This window comes from Lepidochelys kempii, chromosome 8 (assembly GCF_965140265.1).
Source record: "Lepidochelys kempii isolate rLepKem1 chromosome 8, rLepKem1.hap2, whole genome shotgun sequence".
Taxonomy (NCBI): Eukaryota; Metazoa; Chordata; order Testudines; family Cheloniidae; genus Lepidochelys; species Lepidochelys kempii.
This window is the reverse complement of record NC_133263.1, coordinates 107,364,074-107,389,042: the sequence shown is the minus strand read 5'-3', so window position 1 is coordinate 107,389,042 and position 24,969 is coordinate 107,364,074. Positions and strand designations below refer to the sequence as shown.

Below are 24,969 nucleotides of genomic sequence, written 5' to 3'. Positions count from 1 at the left end.
GCATGAGCTTTCGTGAGCTACAGCTCACTTCATCGGATGCATACCGTGGAAACTGCAGCAGACTTTATATACACACAGAGAATATGAAACAATACCTCCTCCCACCCCACTGTCCTGCTGGTAATAGCTTATCTAAAGTGATCATCAGGTTGGGCCATTTCCAGCACAAATCCAGGTTTTCTCACCTTCCACCCCCCCACACAAATTCACCCTCCAGCTTTCACCCTGACCACACCACACGACCCAGATCCATCGTCTACAGCCAAGCTCTGCGATACAACCGCATTTGCTCCAACCCCTCAGACAGAGACAAACACCTACAAGATCTCTGTCAAGCTTTCTTACAACTACAATACCCACCTGCGGAAGTAAAGAAACAGATTGATAGAGCCAGAAGAGTTCCCAGAAGTTACCTACTACAGGACAGACCTAACAAAGAAAATAACAGAACGCCACTAGCCGTCACCCTCAGCCCCCAACTAAAACCCCTCCAACGCATTATTAAGGATCTACAACCTATCCTAAAGGATGACCCAACACTCTCACAAATCTTGGGAGACAGGCCAGTCCTTGCCTACAGACAGCCCCGCAACCTGAAGCAAATACTCACCAACAACCACATACCACACAACAGAACCACTAACCCAGGAACTTATCCTTGCAACAAAGCCCGTTGCCAATTGTGCCCACATATCTATTCAGGGGACACCATCACAGGGCCTAATAACATCAGCCACAGTATCAGAGGCTCGTTCACCTGCACATCCACCAATGTGATATATGCCATCATGTGCCAGCAATGCCCCTCTGCCATTTACATTGGTCAAACTGGACCGTCTCTACGTAAAAGAATAAATGGACACAAATAAGATGTCAAGAATTATAACATTCATAAACCAGTCGGAGAACACTTCAATCTCTCTGGTCACGCAATTACAGACATGAAGGTCGCTATCTTAAAACAAAAAAACTTCAAATCCAGACTCCAGCGAGAAACTGCTGAATTGGAATTCATTTGCAAATTGGATACTATTAATTTAGGCTTAAATAGAGACTGGGAGTGGCTAAGTCATTATGCAAGGTAGCCTATTTCCCCTTGTTTTTTCCTCCCCCCCCCCCCCGATGTTCTGGTTTAACTTGGATTTAAACTTGGAGAGTGGTCAGTTTGGATGAGCTATTACCAGCAGGAGAGTGAGTTTGTGTGTGTATGGGGGTGGGGTGTGTGTGAGAAAACCTGGATTTGTGCTGGAAATGGCCCGCCTTGATTATCATGCACATTGTAGGGAGAGTGGTCACTTTGGATGAGCTATTACCAGCAGGATAGTGAGTTTGTTTGTTTGGTTTTTGGGAGGGGGGTGAGGGGGTGAGAGAACCTGGATTTGTGCAGGAAATGGCCCAACTTGATTATCATGCACATTGTGTAAAGAGTTGTCACTTTGGATGGGCTATCACCAGCAGGAGAGTGAATTTGTGTGGGGGGTGGAGGGTGAGAAAACCTGGATTTGTGCTGGAAATGGCCCAACCTGATGATCACTTTAGATAAGCTATTACCAGCAGGACAGTGGGGTGGGAGGAGGTATTGTTTCATATTCTCTGTGTGTATATAAAGTCTGCTGCAGTTTCCACGGTATGCATCCGATGAAATGAGCTGTAGCTCACGAAAGCTCATGCTCAAATAAATTGGTTAGTCTCTAAGGTGCCACAAGGACTCCTTTTCTTTTTGCGAATACAGACTAACACGGCTGTTACTCTGAAACCTGTCAAGAGGAGAGGCAATTCTTGATTTAGTCATAAGTTGAGCAAAGGATCTGGTCCTCGAGGTGACTATAATGGAATTGCTCAGTAATAGCGACCACAATATAATTAAATGTAACATCCTTATAGGGGGAAAAATACTAAAGAAACCCACCACTGTATTGTTTAACTTCAGAAGGGGGAACTACACAAAAATAAGGAAGCTAGTTAAATGGAAATTAAAAGAAACAGTCACAAGAACGAATGAAATGCCTTCAAGCTGCAGGAAAACTTTTTAAAAACCTCATAAAGAGGCTGAAATTAAATGCAACCCCAATTTAAAAAAAAATAGAGGACCCCCCCACACACAATGACCCCTTGAAAAAATAAATCACTTGATACACTGCCCTGTTCGGTTCGGTCCCCCTGGGGCCTCTGGTGGTGGCCCCTGTTGGCAGACAGGAGACTGGGCTGGGTGGACCTTTGGTTTCACCCAGTCTGGCCATTCTCATGTTCTTTTAACCTGCCCACTTTGCGGTGAGGATGCAGGATAAATGGCTGCTGATAGTCCCCCAGGGCCTTCCCACGATCCCTCCTCCCCTCCCCCCCCCCCCCCCCCCACTCCATGCGCCCAGACGGACAGAACCATTCTCCTGTAATTCACTGGGAAGGAATCCTAGAGCAGCTCCACTTCCTGCAGCGCAGAGAACCATGGGATATGCTCCTTGAAGTCCTAGTGACGCACGCAGGGGAGTGCTGTTCCAGCCACGACACAGCATTCTAGCTACGGCCTTGCAGTGTGGGGCTCTCGCCTGGGGTAAGCTAACCTGGGTGCTCAGCACCTGAGTTAACTCCGCAGTGAAGACACCCGAGCGAGTAATAGGAGGAAATTAAGAGGGAGGGTAAAATAGGCTAAATATCAGAGAGATTGTCCCGCCAGTGAGGCTGTTAGGTTGTGGCACACAGTCCCCGGGGAAGTGGTGGAAGCCCTATAATTTGGCATATTTACAGCTGAATTGGACAGAACACTAATACATTACAATCGGGAGCCATCCTGCACGGGCCCCTGGGCATGCACCAGATAACCTAATAGGTGTTCTCCATCTCTAGATTTTATTCTTCTCTCCAGCTTGTCAGGGCCGGGAAGCTTCCTTCCCTGCTGCCTGTCATGCTGCTGTCTGTTTGAAGATGTTTTTCACTGAGAGCATGTGGAAATCCAACATTTCCCCTGAATTCAGCAATAATGCACGAGAGATGTTGGGCTGGCCCGGCATTTTGAAGCGGTCCAGAGATCTCTGTGGTTTGGGGAAACGAGCATATTGAGTGAATGCAGTAGCGTGTTTTCTCTGTCTTGCTGAAGCCTCATTTTCAGCCCTAATGCAACAGCAAGGGCTTTGTGCATCATTTGTATTATGTGGCAGAACTCCAGGAAGTTCATTTTTTTCTCCATGACACACAGACTTCTGCTACAGTCTCAGTTTATCCTTCTAAATAATGCAGGTGGGTGGTGGTTGATTCACATCACTTTCTCTTCTCTTCTAATGATATGAAAACCCGAGTTTGACCTCCTCCACTTGAACTGAGAAAAAGGGAGATGGCAATTTCTGCAGCTATTCACAGTGCTGCTCTTCACAGTTATTCTGAACCGTGGCAGATGGAAATGGGTTCAAATTCTTACAAGCAAAGGGGTTAATGTTTTCTTCTAGTTCAAGTGTGTGGTTTGTGAGCAGAGTTCCCCTCTGACAAGCTGCTGGAGCCAGAAAAATCTGAGCACTTGGAGGTGCTTTAAAAATGATTTCCTTGTTGCCGTGGGAAAGCAGGCAGAGCAGCCGAGAGAGCCAGGTCTGGGCATTTGCCCGTAACAGTGGTGGGTTACTTTTTATTCTTGTCACCAGGTGTATTCTGGGTCTCTCTCATTTTCTCACCTCTTTCCTTCTAGGTTCCACCTGCAACTCAGTTAGCAGAGTTCAGGTTCAGCCAGATTTAGGTCCCATCCATACAAGGTGGAGAGCAGGCTTTGAACTGTTAAAGGGCATTCCAGCCAACCGGGTGCTGAACGTGGGTGGGACAGCCAGTGCAGATGTGGGTTGATCACAGTTCACCTGAGATGGTTGGAAATTACATACAAAGTGTTCAGGCGCAGAGTAGCCATAGCCTTGGTCTCACGTGCTTAGCGCGACTCTCGCTATGTTCTGGGGGCTGTTATCATTTGTACCCTTGGTGCGCCTGGCACTCTAGACATGTGACGAGATAACTTCTGGACCCTGAGACCGTACAGCCTGAGTGAGATATTCCCCGGGCGGGGAGTGGGAACAAAGGCAAGGGGAACTCTGTGATGTTCTTTGTTCCGCAGATTGTTTGTTTTTGCTATTTGATACTGTCTGTAATCAGGTGAGAGAGTGAGGAAAGGACTGGCCTGGAGAGAGCTGATTAACGGCAAATCTAAAGATGTGGCTTTTGAGGAGGGATTTGGTGGAGAAGAGGGAGGCTGAGCAGGCGGCAGAGCCCTGGTTCTGTTCAGCAGAGGCCATGACTGTGGAGGAGTAGGAAGCAAACAGCCGTGGTTAGGCTACTTTTTGTTCAGCTGCTTTGATTAGAAAAATCTAATTTTAAAGTCTGGTAAAGGTCGTTTTATTAGACAGGAATCCTTTCCATCCAACACTGTAATTAACATGGAGATGTGTGTGTTCCTTATTTAAGCAGTGCATTTAAGTACCTGTGTCCATTGGAAAGGCATCAATAACTGGTTTTCGCATGCGATTTAAAAACAACTCACCCACAACAGCATGGACACCCTGGGGCTGCAGATAGGTACCACTGAGAGTCTGAGGGCTGCAGTTTGTGGTACATTTACCCAGGAAAGTTACTTTTCAAGTAGAGCCTGTGTTCCTCATGTGGTAAAACTGTTCAGTTGCCATGTCTGGACTTGCCGTAACCTGTGTTGTCTGTGTCTTCTTGTTTGTGCACAGGAGCTCTGCAAATAGAGAACAGTGAGGAGTCTGACCAAGGCAAATATGAATGTGTTGCAACCAACAGTGCAGGAACCCGCTACTCTGCTCCAGCTAACCTTTACGTTCGAGGTAAGAGCAGCTTCTCTCCCAGGGTCACTCTCTCCCTGTTTAATGAACTGTGTGGCTTTGCAATGAACAAGTATGTGGTCCTGTCTTTGTGCATCGATAACACTTTGTGGATTGTGTGACTTGAGTGGCCATTTGCTCAAGATTTGACAGATTAAATCCAAACGCATGTTTGAATAACACCAGGCTTGACTCAGATTAGCAAGATCTGGAAATCCATCTTCACCAAGCTTGTGGGATGCTTCTGTTGTCAAAAGAGCTGAGCTAAGGCCAGAATTTTAATTCCTCTGAATTTCTTCACTTTGTGGCACAATTACTTAAGGGGAGGAGAGGTGTTTCAATCTCTCTTGTATAAAGACAAAGCTTCAGTGGAGAAGTCTAAAATAAAGTCCCATTTACCCACTAAGCCAAGGCTTGTCAATTGTGGATGAGCAGGTCTTTAGCCACCTGCTTTGGGGTGTTGAGCCTTAAAAACTAGAGACCAGAACAGCTTTTAGAAGTTTTCTCGGTCCATCTTGTAACTTCATTGAAGGTAGATCCTATGGGTATTAAAGATACACACTAAGAACCCTGCTGAAAATCAGTTGCTATTCATGCGAAGAAGCCACTTTCTAGTGGTTATTGTCTTGCCTTTTCTAAATTGTTGTTTTCAGAATACAAAAATGACCAGACTTTATGGCTGATGGACCTCTGGCCTAATTTATTTTTCTACATTAAATAAATCTGAATTACAAGTTTGGAAGGAGAGAGGGGCATCTTTAAATCGTTGATTAACTCTGTTCTGTTCATCAAGGGAAAAAAAGTGCTTCCCTGGTTGGGATCTGGTATCGCCAGAGCAACCAGGTCAGAAACCCTTGAAAACTGGTTTGGGATTTGCCCAAGGGGTGTGATGCTACGTAATGCTTTTTCAGAAGGTGTTTCGAACCCAACTTTATTTCCACATAGTAACTCAAGACACTGACAACTGTTGGTAAATTAAATCTCATCTTCATTTCTTCCTCTCTCTCTCCTTTGAGCACAACCCCCAAAGCCACCCCTTGGAAGCTACAAATGCTTTGGTCAGTGTGGAGAGAGGAGAGGATGATGATAAAACGTCACATGCTATGCGTTTGCTTCTAGGTTCCGCTTCGTGCCTTGTGCTTTTTTTGTTTGCTTCTAGGTGCTGCGTCTTGCATTGGATTCTTCGCTTATTTGCCAGGGGGCTCATTTTGCAGCATCATTTGGATTGTAAAAATCTTAGGCAAACTAAAGTGTCAGATTAAACATGCTCAGAAGATTAGAGCTTTCTCTGTGCAGTGGACCCACTCGTTTGACTCGTGCAGTATAATTATGGGTGATTTTAAACTCCCTGTATTCTTGTACATTCATTTTTCAGGCCAGCTTTAGTAAAATTCATCCCCAGGTTGTCCCTTCATACCCTGAAGGAGAGAGTGTTCATTTGAGTGTATCACACTGGATGTTGTTGCACTGACTTTGGGGGTATTTAGCCTTCGTGCCACAATAGCTGAGTGTTTTCCTTCCTGTACATAGGATCAATCCATGAAACGTACCCCATTGATCATAGAAATATTACGGAAAATACTGCTAGGAGGCTAGTATTTCAGCTGAATGCAGCAGCTTCTAGGGACGGAGAAACCTCGGCTTAAATCTTCCTGGTTTCCCATTCATGGATGTTCATTCTTTATTTACCAAGAGAATCCCTTAAGACTGTAAGAAATACAGGAAGCTACAGCACTTGGCTTGTCACACAGAAGGGGTTGCCTGGCCTGCATGTGCTTGGGGATGAAAATGGGTTTACACGTGGATGGGAGGATCCAGATGCTCCATAAAGAGAGTGCCCCAGATCTGTGCTCAGTTCATTGTCTGTTTACCAGTGCTTTCCTTTTGTGTGCATTTTGGACCAAGCCTCCTTTTATTGCACATCATCTTTACAATGTGAATCTCCAGCCTGCATGATCCTGATAAAGCCCTGCAATATAGAGAAGACCGGTTACTCCATAAATCGTCCACAGATGAAATTCCCCATATATCCTGGTTCCTAGATAATATTTATGCATGAGGTATCTGATATCTACTGTTTTAAAAAACAAAATGTTCATCATGAATACATCAGTTAGTGGCTTCAACAAGTCAGCCAAACCAAGAACCATAGTTTATACCTTTATCAAACTGAATTGTTTTTCCCCTTGTCTCTCATGTCTGCATTGCAGAATAAAAAGAATCTCTTGTTTCTGCCCATGTGGTTATTGTGCTATGTTGTGGTTAGTTAGAAGAATTGGTAACTTTCAATGGGGTCCTTGGAAAGTGCCTACATATTTGCTAGAGAAGACATTAATTAATGCTAAATTACAGTGGAATTAAGTGTTCTAGCTACACCACTGCCACATGATGGTTTCATAATGATTGACCTTATTACAATGAATACCCAAGGAATTAGCTACTTACTGGAAAGTGGCTGAGTATTGCTTCTATTGTAGCTTTGTGAGCAGAGGTATTAATTTCCATCCAGTGGTAATTCTCAGGAGAGCTTGTGCCTGCTTTCATTTACAGCCTATTGTTTTTTTAATAGTTCAAATGTTTGTTTGTCACTTGACTCCTGGGGTTTCTAGTTTTTGATCATTTCCTCCCCTTTCACAGCCCCCCAGGAAATCCTTTGTGGGAACCCTGGGTTACAAAGCACAAGCTCATTAGCATCTTTGTTACATCCTGACCCTCACACTAACAGAGGAAGTTCCTGGGTGCTGAGAGTGAGTATCCAGGCACTGCTCAGGGCTCCCCATATCACTAAAAGAGCAGGAGGAGGATGGAGCTGGCTACTCCGCAGCATCTTGCCTCTGAATCCTTCAGAGCCAGCACTTCAGCACAGATGGACTTCATTAAAAGTTAAAACATTTCCACACAAGGGATTTGTAAAGGAAAGTGGATGCATTTTCCTTCAAGCTATTATTTTCATTGTAATAAGTGTGCTGAAAAGCAGCCCTCAAAAGTGTTTTGCTTCTAAACTGACAGGTCTATCTGTCTGTAAAGAGTGCGCTCTGACAACGCCACACAGCGCAGCCCTGTGCTGTAAGCCTGACAGAGCACTTCACTCTGAATGGCTGGCTTTGACCCAAAAGGGTTGGCAGGAGATGTTTTGCACTCTCGGGAGAAGCAAAAGCATTGAAGACGATGCCAAAGAGAGGGGGATTGCAGGTCAGAGAGAGAGAATTTATAGTGCTCTCTGTGGAGGACAGCCTCACCTGGCCATTTTAGAACTGCACGTCCTGTCCAGGTGCACTTTCTGACACTCTGCTTTGATCCCTTGCCTAGTCTGTCAGAACAGATCGGGAGTCTCCAATGTGCTGTTATTACAGTAACGCCCCGGAGTCCTCTCCAGGGCCAGGGCACCCCATGGTGCTGAGAGCTGTGCAGACACATACGAAGTCATGTTTCTTACAGTCTGATTTTAGACAAGACACAGTACGTCAATGTAACAGCAGGAGCAAAGATGGGCGTACCAGTAGTATGACCATGTTATTACATCAATGAGTTGTGTGTCCAGCATAATGGCTCCAGTTCCCAGAAGAAATAAATTTCTTCCATCCTCCACTTGGCCTCCGGTTGCCTTCAGCTGCACACAGAGGCTTGTGAGTCAGCAAAGGGCTTTGCACTGCCATGCTGGCAGCATCGGGCAGGCTCCCTATGGCTCTCCTAGCTGTGGGATACAGTCTAAACATCTGAATCTGCATGAATAGGCCCTTCCCTCTGGCCTCAGCCTCGGTCTATCCTGCAGATGAAATTGGCTTTAGCCTAATTTATACAAAGCCACTGGATGGGGAGGCTGCATGGGATAACGTCCTCTTAGAGCGTGACAGTATTCTCTAGACTTGACTCTGTGCTGCTGCTCGCGATAGTGTAACTGTAGGGTACCCTCATGTTTGATTAGGAGATTCCATATTCAGACATCGTGTTCCGGGTAAAACAAAAATACCCGTTGTCCAGCAAATGGCCTTTGTTATAGATGCCACTTTTTGGACCTTCAGGGTATGGCTAGAGCAAGTTGGTGGTGACTGTGTAGGTGAGGCAGACACAGAAAATTTTCTACTACAAAGAGTCTGACACATACTGTACATTACAGAGCAGGAACCCGCAAAACTGGCTTTCAAAAAGACAGCTATAAATAAGAGCCCTGCTGCAGAATTATACATCAGTAAATTAAACAAGATCACAGTCAGTATAAATGGTATTATTATGATACCTGTATATTTTCCTGCTTTGTCTTTTAAACGGCTGGGCTGGTATTTAATTTGGAGGGGGTAGAATTTGCTTGGGGGCTGAGATTTGATCTGCCGAGTTTCACCCTGGAACCAAATTTAAACCAAAATAAAATTAGGATTGCAAATCGCTCTGGTCCTGGCAACAGTACTCCGATGAGAGCGCAGCTAATGTCTCCAGGCACGTGACGGGGGTCTCTAGAGCCCTCCCTGGGGCCAAGTCACCTAACCAACCCAACTGGCTGCCTGCCTGAGCCCATGATTTGCGTGTCTGTGAAGTGCTGAGCACATCACAGGCGCTGTGCACATCACAATAATGATGCTAGATGACAAAGGCTGGCCTGGAGCAACGGCAGCAGGATTTGAAGTATTTCAAACGGAAATGTTTTGCTTATCTAAAATTAAAACCAGCTGAAGTAGCAACAACAATCAAAGTTGAGGGCATTGCTGATGGGACAGTCAAAGCTGAGGGCATTGATCAAATGATCGGTGATCAAAGAAGAGGGTTCTTGAGAAAGGGGATAAAATGCCACCCCCACACCTACAGTACGTGCGCCGTGTCACTGCCCCTCTGATCCGGCGGAGCTGTACAAATCCAGAGAAGGGCCCTGGCAGTGGTCACGTACAAAGAGATGTTGCAAAGGTGAGGCCTGGTTAGCTTGGCCAGGAGAGAATGTATTACTGATAGAAATCTGTGAATTGCCATGTTGGACCGGACTGGTGGTCTGTGGCAGTGGCCAGCCCCAGATGTTCAGAGGAAGGAGCAGGAAGCCCTGCAGTAGCAGCTATGGAATGACCTGTCTGCAGGGAAAATTCCTTGCTCCCCCCAGGTAGCTGGAGTGTTGCCTGAACCATGAGGCAGAAGAGGTGGTTACATCCCTTTGAATGGTGGTTTTCAAACTTTGCTTCTGGGGACCCAGTTGAAGAAAATTGTTGGTGCCCGCGACCCAACGGAGCTGGGGATGAGGGGTCCCGGGGTGTGGGAAGGGGCTCTGGGCTGGGGCAGGGGGTTGGAGTGCGGGCAGGGGTCAGGGCTCTGGGCTGAGGGTGCAGGCTCTGGGGTGGGGCTGGGGATGAGGGGTTTGGGGCGTTGGAGGGGCTCAGGGCTGGGGGTGAGGGCTGTGGGGTGGGGCCGGGAATGAGTGGTTCAGGGTGTTGGAGGGGGCTCTGGGCTGGGGCAGGGGGTTGGGGTGCAGGAGGGGGTCAGGGCTCTGGGCTGAGGGTGCAGGCTCTGGGGTGGGGCTGGAGATGAGGGGTGGGGGGGGCTCAGGGCTGTAGCAGAGGGTGGGGGTGTGAGAGGGGGTCAGGGCTCTGGGCTGAGTGTGCAGGATATGGGGTGGGGCTGGGGATGAGAGGTTGGGATGCAGGAAGGGGCCCTGGTTTTGGGGGGCTCAGGGCTGGAGCCGGGGGTTGGGTTGTGGGCTTACCTCAGGCAGCTCCTGGTCAGCAGTGCAGCGGGGGTACAGAGGCAGGCTTCCCACCTGTCCTGGCACCGCGGACCGCGCTGCGCCCCGGAGCAGGTCATGCTCCTAGGCAGAGGTGAGCTAGCACCCCCCCCCCCCAGCTCCTATTGGCCGGTTCCTGGCCAACGGGAGTGCAGAGCCGGTTCTCAGGGCAGGGGCAGCATGCGGAGCCCTGTGGCCCCCCGGGACTAGGAGCCAGACCTGCTGCTGGTTGCTTCCAGGGTGCAGCGCGGTGTCGGAATAGGTAGGGACTAGCCTGCCTTAGCCAGGCAGCACCACTGATGGGACTTCTAACGACCCGGTCCATGGTGCTGACCAGAGCCACCGTGACCCAGTTCCTTTACTGGGTCACGACCCACAGTTTGAAAACCACTGCCTTTTAACACTCTTGGTGGCTTTTTGGTTTTTGAATGCACTACAACAACTCCGGATATTCCTGTTAACCATATAAACAGCCAGTCTCTCCTTCCAGCCTGCTAAGCTTATGGTCTCAACAATAGTGTGGCAATAAGTTCCATAGGCCAGCTGGGCTTCATGGGGAAAAGTATTTACAGCTTTCCCTTTGATCAGTTTGAAATTTGCCACCTTTCAATATCATTGTCCTCAAATGTCCCCTGGCTCTTGTGATGAGACAGGGAGAACAGCCGTTTCTGATGTACTTTCTCTGTCCTATTCATTATTTTGAATATTTTTATCATGCCCCCTCTTATTCATCTCGTCTTTAAGGCAAACCATCTTTTCAGTCTCTCATCATATGAGAGTTTTTCTGTGTCCCTAATAATAATTGTTGTTCAGTAAACAGTAGTTCTCCGCCCTTTTCTCAAAGCACTGTACAGATGTTAAATTAATAAACCTCACAACTGATGATTCCTTGCGAAGCCCTTTGCAGGTGAACAGTGCAATATAGGGACCATGTCTGATTATTTATAAAATGTGCTTTATGAAACAGGGAATCGAATTGGTTGATGTCCAAGGATGTGATACAACTGCTTGGGTAGGACTTGTAAGTTATTTTCCCTCCCTCATACAATATCTGGTATAAAGTATCATCTCACTGTACTCGCTAAACATCCCAGATCCTCTCATTTCCCATGCACAAAGGGATCCTCTCGTTTCCCATGCCACACGCAATGGATCCCTGAGCTTGTGCCACTGATTGTGTGCGGGAGTGTGTGTTCACTACAAGTGGGAAGGTACAGTTTGGTGTCTTGAGAATCCTATTTGTATCTCTCGGCTGTCTCTAATGCACCCAGCATTGTGGCTCCTGGACATCCTGTATTTATGGGGGGAGGAGGGTCTTATTCTTAGTTCATCTGGGATAAAACAGCCAATTTCTCCTTGTGTAGTTCTCCACTGCTGAGAAGTGTGAAAAATGAAAGTCAGAGTACAAAGTGTGGCGTCCCTGGGGCTCAAAATACAGTTATGTGAATGAGCAGGATCAGGTTAATTCCCTCTGGGCTTTCCTAGTCTTCGTGCTTTCTGTCTTTAGACTGTAAGGTCTTTAGGCAGGGCCTGTTGATGTAAAGCGCTTTGAGATCTGCTGATGGGAAGTGCTCTGTAAGAGCGAGGTATTATTGTTCTGTATTTTATCGTGTACAGCACTGAATGCCCTATTGGTGCTCAGCAAATGCGGAGAATTCCCTGAGGAATGGCAATGCCAGTTGGACTTGAGCTCTCGTGGGGGTTAGAAACTCTTTGCTGCCCACCCTGCGGAGCCTTGGAAACCTACCAGCATTTTGTTAAGCTTGTGATCGTTGTTCTCAGCCCTGTATGGACATATCCTAGGCACAGGCCCCATCCCTACTGCAAGAGCCTACGCTCTCGGCTAAAATATCCAAAAGCAAAGACTCTTACAGTCCCTCTGTCTGCAGCAAGCTGCTGCGGTAAGAATATTGCGGCTGTTGCATAAAATGATCCTGTCTTGGAAGAGTCTGACCAGATTCAGTCAGCGTGGGAATTTCAGGGTTCGGCGTGCTGGAGCCACCTGATGGTCTGTGCTGGCAGGCATGTCTCTGACGTGGCCTTGATCTTTAGGCTTCCTCTCTGTCTCTCCCTGGATTGGGATTTTTTTCCGTCTGTGTGTGATTGGCTGCCCCCTAGTCATTCCCATTGTGATTTTACTTACATCAGTGTTCCCAGAAAGGCAGATGAGTTTGAATCTTGTCAGGATACTCAGGGTTCATGAGCAGGGCCGGCTCTAGGATTTTTGCCGCCCCAAGCAAAAAAAAATTTCGCCACCCCCCGCTTTTTTTCGTGCCCACCCCCGGCTCCACCTTCCCAAAATCTCTGGCCCCACCTCCTCTCCTGGGTGTGCCACATATCCCCCCCCGCCATTGCTTTCTGCAGCTCTCCCCCGCAACCACCTGCCCTCGCTCCCCTCCGCTCCGCCCGCTCCCCTGAACACGCCGCCGCTCCACTTCTCCCCCCTCCCTCTCAGGCGAGGGAGAGGCAGCGTGTCCAGGGGAGCGGGCGGAGCGGAGGGGAGCGAGGGTGCAGGGTGTAGAGGAACCTCTCCCCGCCCCAGCTCGCCTGCGTTCCACCACTGCCGCCTCCCCCGAGCGCTCCGCTGACAGGCTTCTCCCTCCCAGGCTTGCCACGCCAAACAGCTGTTTCGCGCGCGGCAAGCCTGGGAGGGAGGGGGAGGAGTGGGCGGCGATGGCGCGCCCAGGGGAGCAGGCGGAGGCAGGGGCACATTTCTAGGGGCAGCATGGCCAACGCTGGAATGCCGCCCCTCAAAATGTGCCGCTCAAGCACCCGCTTGTTTTGCTGGTGCCTAGAGCCGGCCCTGATCATGAGACACTGTGGACATGTGACAGGCACCACATCTCTAAATCCTCTGTGCCCTCATGGCACAAATTCCCCTGCGGTTTTCACTGTCACTATTCGGTGTCCAGTGCACTGGAGAAAGGTGACAGGCCTGTTGGTAAAACATACTGCCGCAGCCTAGGAGTGAGAGGGATAGAGACCTGCAGATAAGGGAGAATCGGAATGGGAGCTAGAAGGAGAATAAACTTTCAATTCAGTGTGTCTCAGCCTTTTTACAGACAAAGTAACAACAGCAGAAATTTAAATATTAGCCAAAGAAAGAAGAGAGAGCTTTCTGTCTGGGGCTTTCTCTTTTGCTAGTCTTTGGGAAGCAGCCTGCTGTTTATTTCCTATAGTCCATTAATATAGTAAGAGATTAAGAGATAATCCAGCAATTAGTGATGAGCAACAGCCTCGAAACTTGATCTTGTCTGGCACGCTAGAAAATAATCTGTTTGAACTAGCTTGTATCATGTGTGTCCCTTCACCTCTGTAATTGTAATCTGAAGGGTAAATACTTTTGGGAAAGCCATTGCCAGAGCAGCCAGCCCTCCAGACATGCTGACAAGCTCCCGATCCCCTCCAGCTACACGAGTGCAGCAAACATTGTGCCGACCTGAGATTTCAAAGGGGAAACCTGTTGATCCTCCGGTAGAACCAGCAGGCTTCAGTCTGCCTGCCCATCCTAAAGGCCAGGTCATATACAACTGTGATTCCTTGGAGACTGTAGATATCTAATGCACCCACCACTAAGGCATGCCGTGACCCACTGACAGACTACGGCTGCCACAGCTGCTGTGTTACTGGACCTAGCCATTAAACTAGGATTGTGGCCTTTGTACCCTCTTCTGACTGCCCTGGGCTGTCCTGCCCTGTTCAGTCACAGGATTCAATTAAACCTACTTGTTTCCTCACCTTTATCACAGCTCCCTGGTACCCCCGTCTCATGATGCTGCCGCCAGTGTTAGTACACAGTGTGTTAACATATGGGCTGCAGGATTGTTTCCCTGTATTGCCTCGCACAGTGGACTGGCCTGGGGCGCCGCCTTGCCTCTCAATGCAAGGGCTGCTAGGAAGTGTGACCTCTTTCTTGAGATGAGCTAAGCTGAATCTCAAACCCTCTCGACCTGCTGAGCCCCCAGCAAAAGGTGGGATGTGTTTCTTCAGGGGATGAGAGCGTCCCTCCAGCTTGTTTCCCTCCTGCTACCGTATGTGGGTTTGTGCCTCTGTGTCTGTACAGGGTGAAGCAGTTTTGATATGAATAATTGGCAGAGGGAGAATACCAGCTTTGAAAGGGACTGAAGGAAATCTGGCCCTGGAATCAGGGCTGTGTTGATAACGGACATTCAAGAGGTGTGATCTCTGGTCTTAGCACTCGCTCCTGAGTTTCCAGCCTTCTGGCTCTAGTCCCCTAGCGTCAGGTACTCAAAGAAATAAAAGCAAGGCTTGTGCTGTTCTCCTCCAAGCTCCACTGCACTTTTTAGGCCTCTGCTGTAGCCCATATTAGCAGTTCATTGCCTGTTCTACATCATGTCAGTGTGCGTTAAAATCCTCTCCTCTTTGATCACTGGAAATGACTGACTGACTACTGTACCACATGCTGGTTTTTAATTTGCAATGTTTCTTCTGAAAAGCAGGTTTCTCCCCCCACAGCCTCCCTCGCCACAAAAGAATGTGATTCGTAAGCAGTCTTTAACCATCAACCCTCGTCTTTGTGTTCTCTCAGCGAGGGTTCAGTTACAGCAGCTATGCCACAGATCTCTAGCTGGAGTGATGTCGTTCTGGCTAAAGAAATAAAATGTCCTTTATCCGTAAGGAAAATGTAACTAACCTTTTACTGTCTCTCCTGCAGGAACAAAAACTGGGACCTCCACATTCATTCTGGGTGTTCTTGTTGCTTTGATTTCTTGTCTGTCTTTCACGCCAGCACAATGCACCAGTAAGGCTCTCCCGACACTGAGCTCAGCTGAGACTGCACATGCCTGTCAATTGTCTAATACCTTTCTGCCACAGTTAGCTCTTTGGTTGGAGAGGGGGAGCAGCTCTTCATGGTAGAAGACTTTCCATTTACCACCAGGAACATTTCCTCCATATTTTAACGTTATGATCTACGTGTCTATGCTCTTCCCAGTGTGTGGTCAGTGGGTTCAAAGTGCCTTTACCATCATCTCTATGCTTGGAATGGGAGCACGCGCGTGTTTGAAGCAAATCCATGCGATGACTAAAGGCGTGCGTGTGTGTGTGTTGCATGTATTTACATGTCTGTGCTTCGAATACTGGCCAGGAGAGGGGCTGCCCACTGTAATGCACTGCAGCTGTTGGGTGTGATGTGCACTCCTGTCTGCCATGTCTCCATGTGTCTCGAGTCGGTCAGTGGGTGCTTGTCCCTGGTCAGAGCAGTGCATGTGGAAGGCTCTGGGTCTTTTGCGAGTGTGAAGCTGTGTGCGTGCGTTGTGGGGAATCCTGACTGACTTCTGCAGTCTTGTCTTGTTGTTTCAGTGGTGTGCGGACAGATGAAGCTTGGCCTGTTTTTACTCTCTGTGTTTTTCCTTGTCTTTTTTTTATTCCCTCCTCATCTTCATCGCACTCTGCCATCAAACAAAACAAACTTTCATCTCTCAGATCAGCGAGAAGGTTGGTCCTTTTCACTTCTTATCCATCTACAGTACGCCACGTCAGATGGGACTTTTCCAGTAGGGAAAGGAGAGCCGGCCCTGAAAGGGGCGGGCCCCTACAGACCTTGGCTCCCTGCCAGGCACGGCCACAGTGCGCCTGATGAAATCTGCTTACTGTTTGCTGTGACTTTGGTGATGGCATTGATACACTGCTTGCATGCCTTTGTTGCTTGAGAGTTAAAATGCACAGAATATATTTGCATGCAAAACACAAGCTAAGGGTTCTGTGTTTAAGGGGAAAGAAGTGCATGCGGGGTTTTGCCTTCACCCATTACCTGTACCAGGCTCTGCGCTAATACATCTGAACTGCTTCTCTTTCCTGGTAGGAGATCAAGAGCACTAGTTGGAAGCTTTGATGTGACTGATCTCCCCCTCTCGCTGTGTGAGCTGCTGGCGGAGAGCAGGAGCTGCACTTTCTCCTTTTGCTTCATTGTTTCGGTTATTTTAGATTGCTAAACTCCCTTTTGATCACGGCTGTAGGCAAAGGTTCGAGTCCTCCTCTCCCCTGCACCTGTATAGAAAGAGGAGCTGAGGACACTGGCCCAGTGCTCTGGTGCCTTTGTGTTACATGCAGCTTCCTGCTCTTCTGTGGTTCTCACTCCCTTGGCGTGCTGGGATCTCCAGGCCTCTGAACCCCCTTGCATGTCCAGGTGGCAGGGTTTGCCTTCGCCTTCCTCACTTGTGCTGGGTCTTTGCCTTGCTAGCAGCAGAATTTGAAGAGCCCCAGTGACCTCAGCCTTGCTTGGGTGACCCCTTGACAAGCCCAGCTGCTGTCCTACCAGGAGCTCTGGGTCACGAGGGAACGTTGCTTTACCCTCCTCTCTGTCCTGATGCAGCTCCATTGCCCTGAGAGCAGAGTGGGACCAAAGAACAATCGCACAGGGAAAGGGCGTGGGCAGGTCAAATCTGTACACGGAATGCCAGGTCTAGGCTGATGCGAGGCCTTTGAGATCTGTGACACATTTAGCACGGATGAAAGTGCTGGCTTTGACAGCCCTGGTGACTGGTTTAATTCCCAGAACAGATCCCTCATGGGCAGGCACTTTGCAGATTCTCCCTGCACCCTCTGAACTGGAGTCACCACTTCTAATGCGGGGTCGTTCTCTGTGACCCATTCAGCCCTAGATCCAGTTAGGTTGCTGGTATTGTGATGTGCAGCCCTGCCCCCAGGAGCTGGTGGGACCCCAGTTTGTTTCACACAAGCCACCAAGCAGCCATCTGAGTTAATTTGATTTTAACAAGAAGGAGAACGTGTTGAACGAGTCCTCCTAGCAGTTGTTCCAGTGCAGTATTTACTTACTTCCCATTTCCCTCCCTGCAGCATGCTCTCATTTCAGTTGTACTGAGGCAGAGGCTCTTGTTTTCCCCTCTAAAAAAGAATTCTTGGAGTTCAGAATGACCTGAACCTAAGACAACAATGGAAAATTAGAACAATGAAAAGAAAGAAAGACCCAAAGCCGAGCCCCAGAGCCTGCAGGATGTCACTGAATTGGAAGGCTGTGGAGAAGGCTCAGAGATCACAGGAACAGTGAATCTCGGGCTCTGTCTCGGTGCTTCTGCATTTCAGTCACATGCTTTAATGGCCAGGAGCTGAACAAGTGAGAAAATGGCTATCAGCCAAGAGGAGCAGATAATTTCTCCTTTTCTCCGCTCTCCATTGGCCTCTCCCTCTCACCCTACCAAAAATCCACACGTACACAAATATTTAATGTGATGGCAGAAAATAGTTTCTAAATATTCCAATGGGATTTGCAGTGCTTATAATTTGTTTGGCACTGATAATTACATCTTACGTTTTTCTAGCTTTACTTAAACCTATGTACTGCTCACCCATGCATTTAATTACTGCTCTGCGACTGCTACAAGGTTATTTATTAAAGAGTTATTTTATCTTGATACAGTGGATCTTTTCTCTTATTCCCCTCCTTAATGTTGTGTTATTTTCATCAGAGAAATTTCAGAGAGTGAATGCAAATTGCATAGCTCCACAATCTCCGTCTCCCGTACTTTGCTATTAGTATGTCACTATGCTGAATGCTGATGTCTCCAGTGCTGCAGCACTGTAATGATATATCCTCTTTTATATGTGGTTGTCAGCGCAAATAATTACACCTAAAAGTTATAGCTGAAATATAATCCAAAAATGGCAAGGCCCTGTTTTGGAAATTGTCTATAAAATGTCAGCATTCAAGGATGCATTGGGAACATAAATAGTGCAGCATTGTTTGAGCACAAGATTAGACTGTAAATGCATTTTTCTGGTTCCAATTTTTCCTCTCCTGCTGTTGATTCTGACAATAGATTATGAGGCTCCGGTAACTATCTTTCCATTTGGAGACCTGGCTTAAAAGAGAGAGATGAAAGGTGTCTGCAGCTGCGTAAACCGTGCAGCCCAATGATCCTGTTTCTAGATGGTTGTTTCCTAAGTTCACTCCTTCCCCACCTCAAGCAAGTGGCTTGGAGAAAGAGAGGGACTTGCAGGCAGTAGGCTTGGAGTTGGGGTGCCAAGACATTCCGCTTCCCTGGGATTCTCTTGTTCTCCCTCTCAAATGTAATGAAAGGGGGAGTCTGTCGCCCCAGAGACATCTGGTCACCTCCCCAAACCCAGGACATTCCTAGCACTGCTCCTTCTCTGGGGAGGGTGGGTGCGGAGCAGCTGCTCTTTTCCCAGGTGGAGGGGAAGCCAGGAGCAGAGGGTTTGGGTGCAGGAGGAGCAGCTGGAAGACTGGGCGGTCCCTTCATGCCCAGAGACCAGCAGAAGTTCCTGTGAACATATATGGGGAGGCAGCACTGATTGGCTTGCGGGGAATCTGCCTGCCCATCCCTCACCTGCCACTGCGTGTGATTGGCCAGGGGGGTGGGAGCTGGGGGTCGGACAGGTGCCAGCATGGCCGGGGCAGTGAGAGCAGGAATCAGTAGGGAGGGAGACCAGGGAACGGGTGCATGGAGTACAGGTTAGTGGGGGGAGGAGCACTGAGTTTTGGGGTGGAGGGGCTGTGGGAGCTAGAGAGAGGGACTCTGTATTTTGGGGGCTGCTGTCGCCAAGATAGCGCATGGGAAAAAATAGCTTCACTTCCCCCTCCCCAGTGCTGCTGCTCTTGTTTCACTTTGGAAGTCTTTTCTCCCCCCCCCCCCCAACACACACGCACACTGTAGCATTTCCTACTCTGCTCCAGCACATGAGAGATGTGATGGCTCTAAAGGTCTTGAGTGACCCATGAGTGTGTGAAGCCCTTGGTTCGTGCCCAGAGTCTCCCAGGCTGAATGGAGAGGAGGGTAGACCTGCGGGCTCTTCGTGGGGTGAGGTCACTCTCTGAGGGAACAGCCGCTCCAGGGGTGAAAGGAGCAGGGCAACTGATCCATGCTCCTTGCACCAAATGCAGGGAATGTGCACGCTAATGCATGCTAAATTATTAACACTTCTCAGTCTCTTCCATCTGCGCTGTGATGTTGCTTGTTTCTCCCACAGCTCCTCAGAGACTGTGCTGCACTTTCCTTTCGCCCTTCCCTGTGTGATCCAGAGCAATGGCTCAGGTTGCATTGGGTGGCTTACCACTTTGGGGTTTCACTTTCCCTCCCAGGCAGGGTGCCCCAAGGGGGGAAGCTTGCTGAATTGTGCTGCATTACGCAGCCTTTCATGGTGGCCAGGCCTGGGATGAATGGCAATGAATCTCATTTTCGACCGTCTGCTGGTTTAAATGAACCTCTGAATTATACTATTGTCCGCTGAAATCATTTTAATATGCACAGCAGTTTCCCCCATGCTGTTCTTGCAAAACCTCCAAACCACCTTCTTTGATCTTGATCCGAAAAGAAGATTTAAAAAAAAAAATTGCAAATTCTTGTCAAGAAAATTGTAATAAAAAAGGGAGGAAATTACTGCAAGACATGGAGAGTAACAAAAATTTCCAGTGTGTTTAGGTGACATCACGGGCTGCACTAGCTGTTGTAATTTGACTTGTAAATTGGAGAACGTTTCTGGAGAACTGCTCTTTGAGGGAGTTACGCTGGTTTAAATTATTAGTGGGTTCTTATGCTAGGGGAAGCAAGAGATTTACAGAACTGTCTTGAGCCAGAACAGTATGTGTGGGTGCTATGTAAGCTTCTGTGAGAGCTCTACCTACTCTCTCTAATGCTAACTGATAGCAGCTCTGCTTGTCCCATCGGACCAGGCACTAAAAACAGCTGCCAATTATCCCCAGATGGTGTGCTGGTTTGTGTGAGAGTTCACCTCCTGTATTTCCCTTACCAACGGTCTGGCGAGATTATAATCATGGCCAGATTTGTAACTAAAGGCATCTCTGAGCCTGCCCCCCTCTCTTCTCCCACCGCCCGTAAGTAAAAGCTCAGCCCATTGTTACTAGCGGAGAAGGTTTAACTGAAAGGACGCGGCCCCTCTCTCCACTTAGCAGGGAGCCTGTCTGAGCCCACTGTTGATTTCCCAGTCCCGCTCTGGTGAGGGAGGGGGCCAGCTTTGTGGCAATTGCACAGCGCATCACCAGCAAGACTGAAGCAGTCTCTCGCAAGTAACCTTAGGAAGGCAGGTTAATTTCCTCATGTTCTAGGTGTCAGAGCCGAGGCTGTGTGAGGCACAATGGAGCCTCCTTGCCAGCAGCGGCCTCTGGCTGCTCTCGGTACCACCGTGAGGTGTGAACGCCTTAGCTTTCCCTGGGAGCTCCAGCTAGACGTGCCCAGACACTGAGGCCTGGCGGAGGGTGCACAGAGGGTTGGGGGGAACAGAGGCCCTCGTTTTCCCACTGGTCTGCAGAGCCCTGGCTTGTTTACCTCCAGGGCACACTGCAGGGCCTTCGTGGGCCCGGCCTTTCCCTGGTTCGGTGGCCAGTTTCCCTAGTGCCCCAGGATGTTCTGTCAATTCCTGTTGCTTCTCTTTTGCAGTAGTTTTAACCTGGTGCAAATTCTGCACGGATAGGGGGGCCCAGGCCATTTTGGCCTCTTTGTCGTGGTGAGACCAGCACAATCCCTCTGTGGAGTGAGGCCACAGGCAGAGAGGTTCCTTAGGGTCCCTGCCTCAAGGAAAGCTGAGTGTGGGAGAAGAACAAAGGCAATGCTGTTTTTCCACACATCTTCCCGGCTGTCGAGTAGTGGCTGGTGCTCTGTCAGCAGCTAGAACCATGTCTAGCGTTGGTGGGAATGGCCTGGCAACACTCAGCTTGCTGATTGGGCTGACCCAGAGTAACAGGGCATCTGCAGTCAGCTGTGGAGCCCTCAGGAGGGGTGCGGAGCTGTTCCCACCTGGGATAGAGGAACATTCAAGCAATGCACACAATGGGGGGAACAATCCTTTAAGAAAAGGAGAAATTCAATCATAGAATCATAGAATATCAGGGTTGGAAGGGACCTCAGGAGGTCATCTAGTCCAACCCCTGCTCAAAGCAGGACCAATCCCCAATTAAATCATCCCAGCCAGGGCTTTGTCAAGCCTGACCTTAAAAACTTCTAAGGAAGGAGATTCTACCACCTCCCTAGGTAACGCATTCCAGTGTTTCACCACCCTCTTAGTGAAAAAGTTTTTCCTAATATCCAACCTAAACCTCCCCCACTGCAACTTGAGACCATTACTCCTTGTCCTGTCCTCTTCTACCACTGAGAATAGTCTAGAACCATCCTCTCTGGAACCACCTCTCAGGTAGTTGAAAGCAGCTATCAAATCCCCCCTCATTCTTCTCTTCTGCAGATTAAAAAATTGTGCTAAGATTTAACCAAGAGGCCTCCTGGGATGATCTCCCTGCCCCACCAGCCTATGCGACTGTCACTCAAGGACAAGGGTTTGCCTAGAAACCTTTTCCTTGTATTGATCCGCTCTGGAGAGGGGAGGAGAGAGTATTTTCTTTGCCATTCATCCCATCCCTAGGCACGCAGACCCCCAGCTCAGTATATTGTCTAGCAGCCTTTTCTCTTCCCCTGCCAACAGCATAGTAAACAGCAGCTTTGAAAAGGGACCAGAGGTTCTCTCAGTAGCACGCTGCAGAATGAACGGAGGCGTTTATCGGCAGATTCACAAGCTGTGTTCCTTCCGAGCAAGGGGGTTACAGCATTCCGCGCTCTCACAAAGGAGAGCCAGGGACTCAAGTCTGAGGGATACATGTCAGTTGGGCCCAAGGGTTTCTGAGCCTGAAGTGAATGGCATTGGATTGGTTGGGGAGCAGCTGTGTCTGCAACAGGGGCCCTGTCTATGGGGGGCAACAGAGGCCATTCTAGCCCTGTTCTCACAGGGTTGGGCTTTGAGGGCTGTTTCTGCATGCTGGTTTTTCTGAGACTCCAATCCTCCTGCATGGCCTCTTGGGGAGAAGTCACGCTCGATGTTTTCCATTGTCCAGTGTCTGCGTACCTGAGTCAGTGTGCATCTCCCTTAACTCATTCCCTTTGCTTTGTGACACCATCCTGGCCTCTCTTGCCTGCCTGGTGCATGTCAGGTGCATGAACAAATGCTCTGTGCAGACCTACAGTTTTTCTCTCTAATTTTTCTTCCTTTTGAAAATGTGGGAGGTGCGGGGGGGTTGCTATCCCTGGACTGGGATCCAGTCCAAACAGCGGCTGTCTGAAAGAATTCAGCGCCATGTTCATTGGAAAATGAAAGCTGCCTCCTAAAGGACGGTGCTGGGGTGCTTTGACTGAAAATACACACCATCATGTTAAACCCATCGCCATGTCCATCGAGTCCGCGCGGTATTCTCATGACTGTGTAGCGCTCGAGGCAAGTTTCATTTCTGTCTGGTTTGGGGAGCACTCCCCTGTCAGGCAGGTAACGCCTCCTGGCGATCACACATGTAGCTATTGATTTGGGATTTAATAATTGATTAAAAGAAACATCCAGCAAGACTTTGGATTTAGACATCTTAAAAAGCACACGTTATCCTTCCCCCTGGCTGGGAAGGAGCTAATGAGCCCTGTTTTGTCTCCAAGAAGATGTGTAGTACACACGCATTGTTGACAGCATTGTCTAATTTATCACCAAGTCATAGCTCTGTTGTACATCTAGCGTGGGGGCTTCTGTGTTCAGTCTGTGTCTGCAAGTCTGTGGATTTGGGAGTGAATCATCAAAGAGCCATGCTAGTGAAATGTGGTTAGGCAGAATCAGCCTGTCAGACTGAGCTGACACTGCTGAGGCAGTACCAGGACTGATGTGGGAGGATGCCCAGTGCCACCGTGCTCCCCACAGGCCCTGCATCAGAGAGTCCTTCCAACTCCATGGGCAAAGTTCTGGGACCTGGAGCCACTGGGATTCCCTTTCAGATCCCGCTCTATGACTGTTCGCTGCTCTGCCAGCCGTGATTGCGCTGAGCGAGAGTCATTGGAAGTGGACGGCTCCGTGTGAGTGAGTCAGTCGTGAACCTTCCCTGGGCTTTGATATTTCCTTTCCAGTGGAGAAGGCAGGGGAGAGCGAGAGTTCCAGGCAAGACACATTCAGGCAGTTTCCCTTTTTAACTACAGACCAAACTGCATTAGCCCAGAGCAGACAAAGATTTACGGAACACAGTTGTGTTTCTCTACCCCTTCTTAAATAGGCCCATAACACTAACCCCGCAGAAGGGGCCTCGTTTCTCAGTGTCATTTCTCTGACTGGAATGCATACGGCTGGCAGCTTTAGAGCTTTATTGTAGCTGAGAGTTGCTTACAAATAAGTCTTGAATGAAATGCCCTGCGAGAGGTGGCTGCGGAGAGATGCTTTGCAATGAAATAAGGAGAAATAGGTCTCCCAAAGTGCTGCCACAAAGGTGGATCGGGTTCTGGCAGCCCAGCACTCTCCTGTTGAAGTGGGTGGGATCTCATGGCTGTCAGGATTAGTGTCTCCTGCCCAGCAAGGTGATCAGATCAGTCTGTGACGTTGTCATGCAGCTCTGGCGACGGTTTCTTTTTCTGAACCTGATCCCGAGGTCCATTTTCAGGGCAATTATATTTTATCTAGCAGTAACCCCAGTGCTAATTCAGGAAAAAAAACCTCCCGCACCCCCTGCCCATACTCTGTGAGGTGTAGGGAGCAAGTGGCTTGGCTCTAAGCTAATAAATTGATCAGGTAATTCCATTTTGCAGAGCTTCAGTGGGCCCTGTACGAAGAAAGAGTGTGAGTGGCATTTGTGTATGCTTTCCAATTAGAGGGATGTAATTTAAATGGGGGAATGGTTCATGTTAGTAATAGCCTCCGTTTGGGGGGAGTGGATGTGCCAACCCCTAATGAGTGGTTCTAATAAGATGCCAGTGGCTAAGGAAGGAGAGCAGTGTGTGTGCAATTTGACAAAGCAGCAAACAGCTTTTGTGCTTCGTTATATCTATCTCTATGGATAGATATACGCCCTGTCCGTGAAAATGTCAAACCCCCTTAATGTAGCTGAGTGCCACGTGCCGATCCAGTGACACTACTAACTGTCTCCTCCTTGTTACAGTGCGGCGTGTCGCACCTCGATTCTCGATCCCTCCGAGCAACCACGAGGTGATGCCTGGGGGGAGCGTGAACCTCACATGTGTGGCCGTGGGTGCACCAATGCCTTACGTGAAGTGGATGGCTGGTGTGGAGGAACTGACCAAAGAAGATGAGATGCCGGTCGGCAGGAATGTCCTGGAGTTGAACAACATTGTGCAGTCCGCCAACTACACCTGCGTGGCCATCTCCTCTCTCGGCATGATCGAAGCCACGGCCCAGATCACTGTCAAAGGTAAAGCACAGCACAGCCCCCCCACCCCTTCATGAGCAAGCTCTGCTGCTTCTCAGGGGGGTCTGGACCTGAAGGGCCCTTCCATGGGCTCCTGTTGGGTGCATTCTGTGCACTGCAAGCCATAGCAGCCTCATGGCCCTGCTGTCTCGGGAAGGAAGTTCACAGCCCACGACCTGATTTTCCCATTTGTTTTCCAGCTTCGATTTGACTCTTCACGCCAGCAGCCTGTCTCCTCCCCCTGTGCGTGGAGCCCACGCCGCCCTTGGCAAGGGAGAGCGTGGGAGGCTGCT

At 48.9% G+C, this 24,969-nt stretch overlaps 1 protein-coding gene across 13 annotated transcripts in view; it reads left to right on the top strand.

Annotated features, from left to right (window-relative positions):
• The window catches only part of PTPRF (protein tyrosine phosphatase receptor type F), a 427,118-nt gene that overhangs the window by 310,068 nt on the left and 92,081 nt on the right, over positions 1-24,969 (top strand). For all 13 annotated transcript variants that reach the window (XM_073357995.1, XM_073357994.1, XM_073357992.1 and 10 more), the window contains 2 exons: positions 4,704-4,814; positions 24,410-24,679. In XM_073357995.1, coding sequence (XP_073214096.1) covers positions 4,704-4,814; positions 24,410-24,679 — 381 coding nt within the window. The remainder of the gene's footprint in view (positions 1-4,703; positions 4,815-24,409; positions 24,680-24,969) is intronic.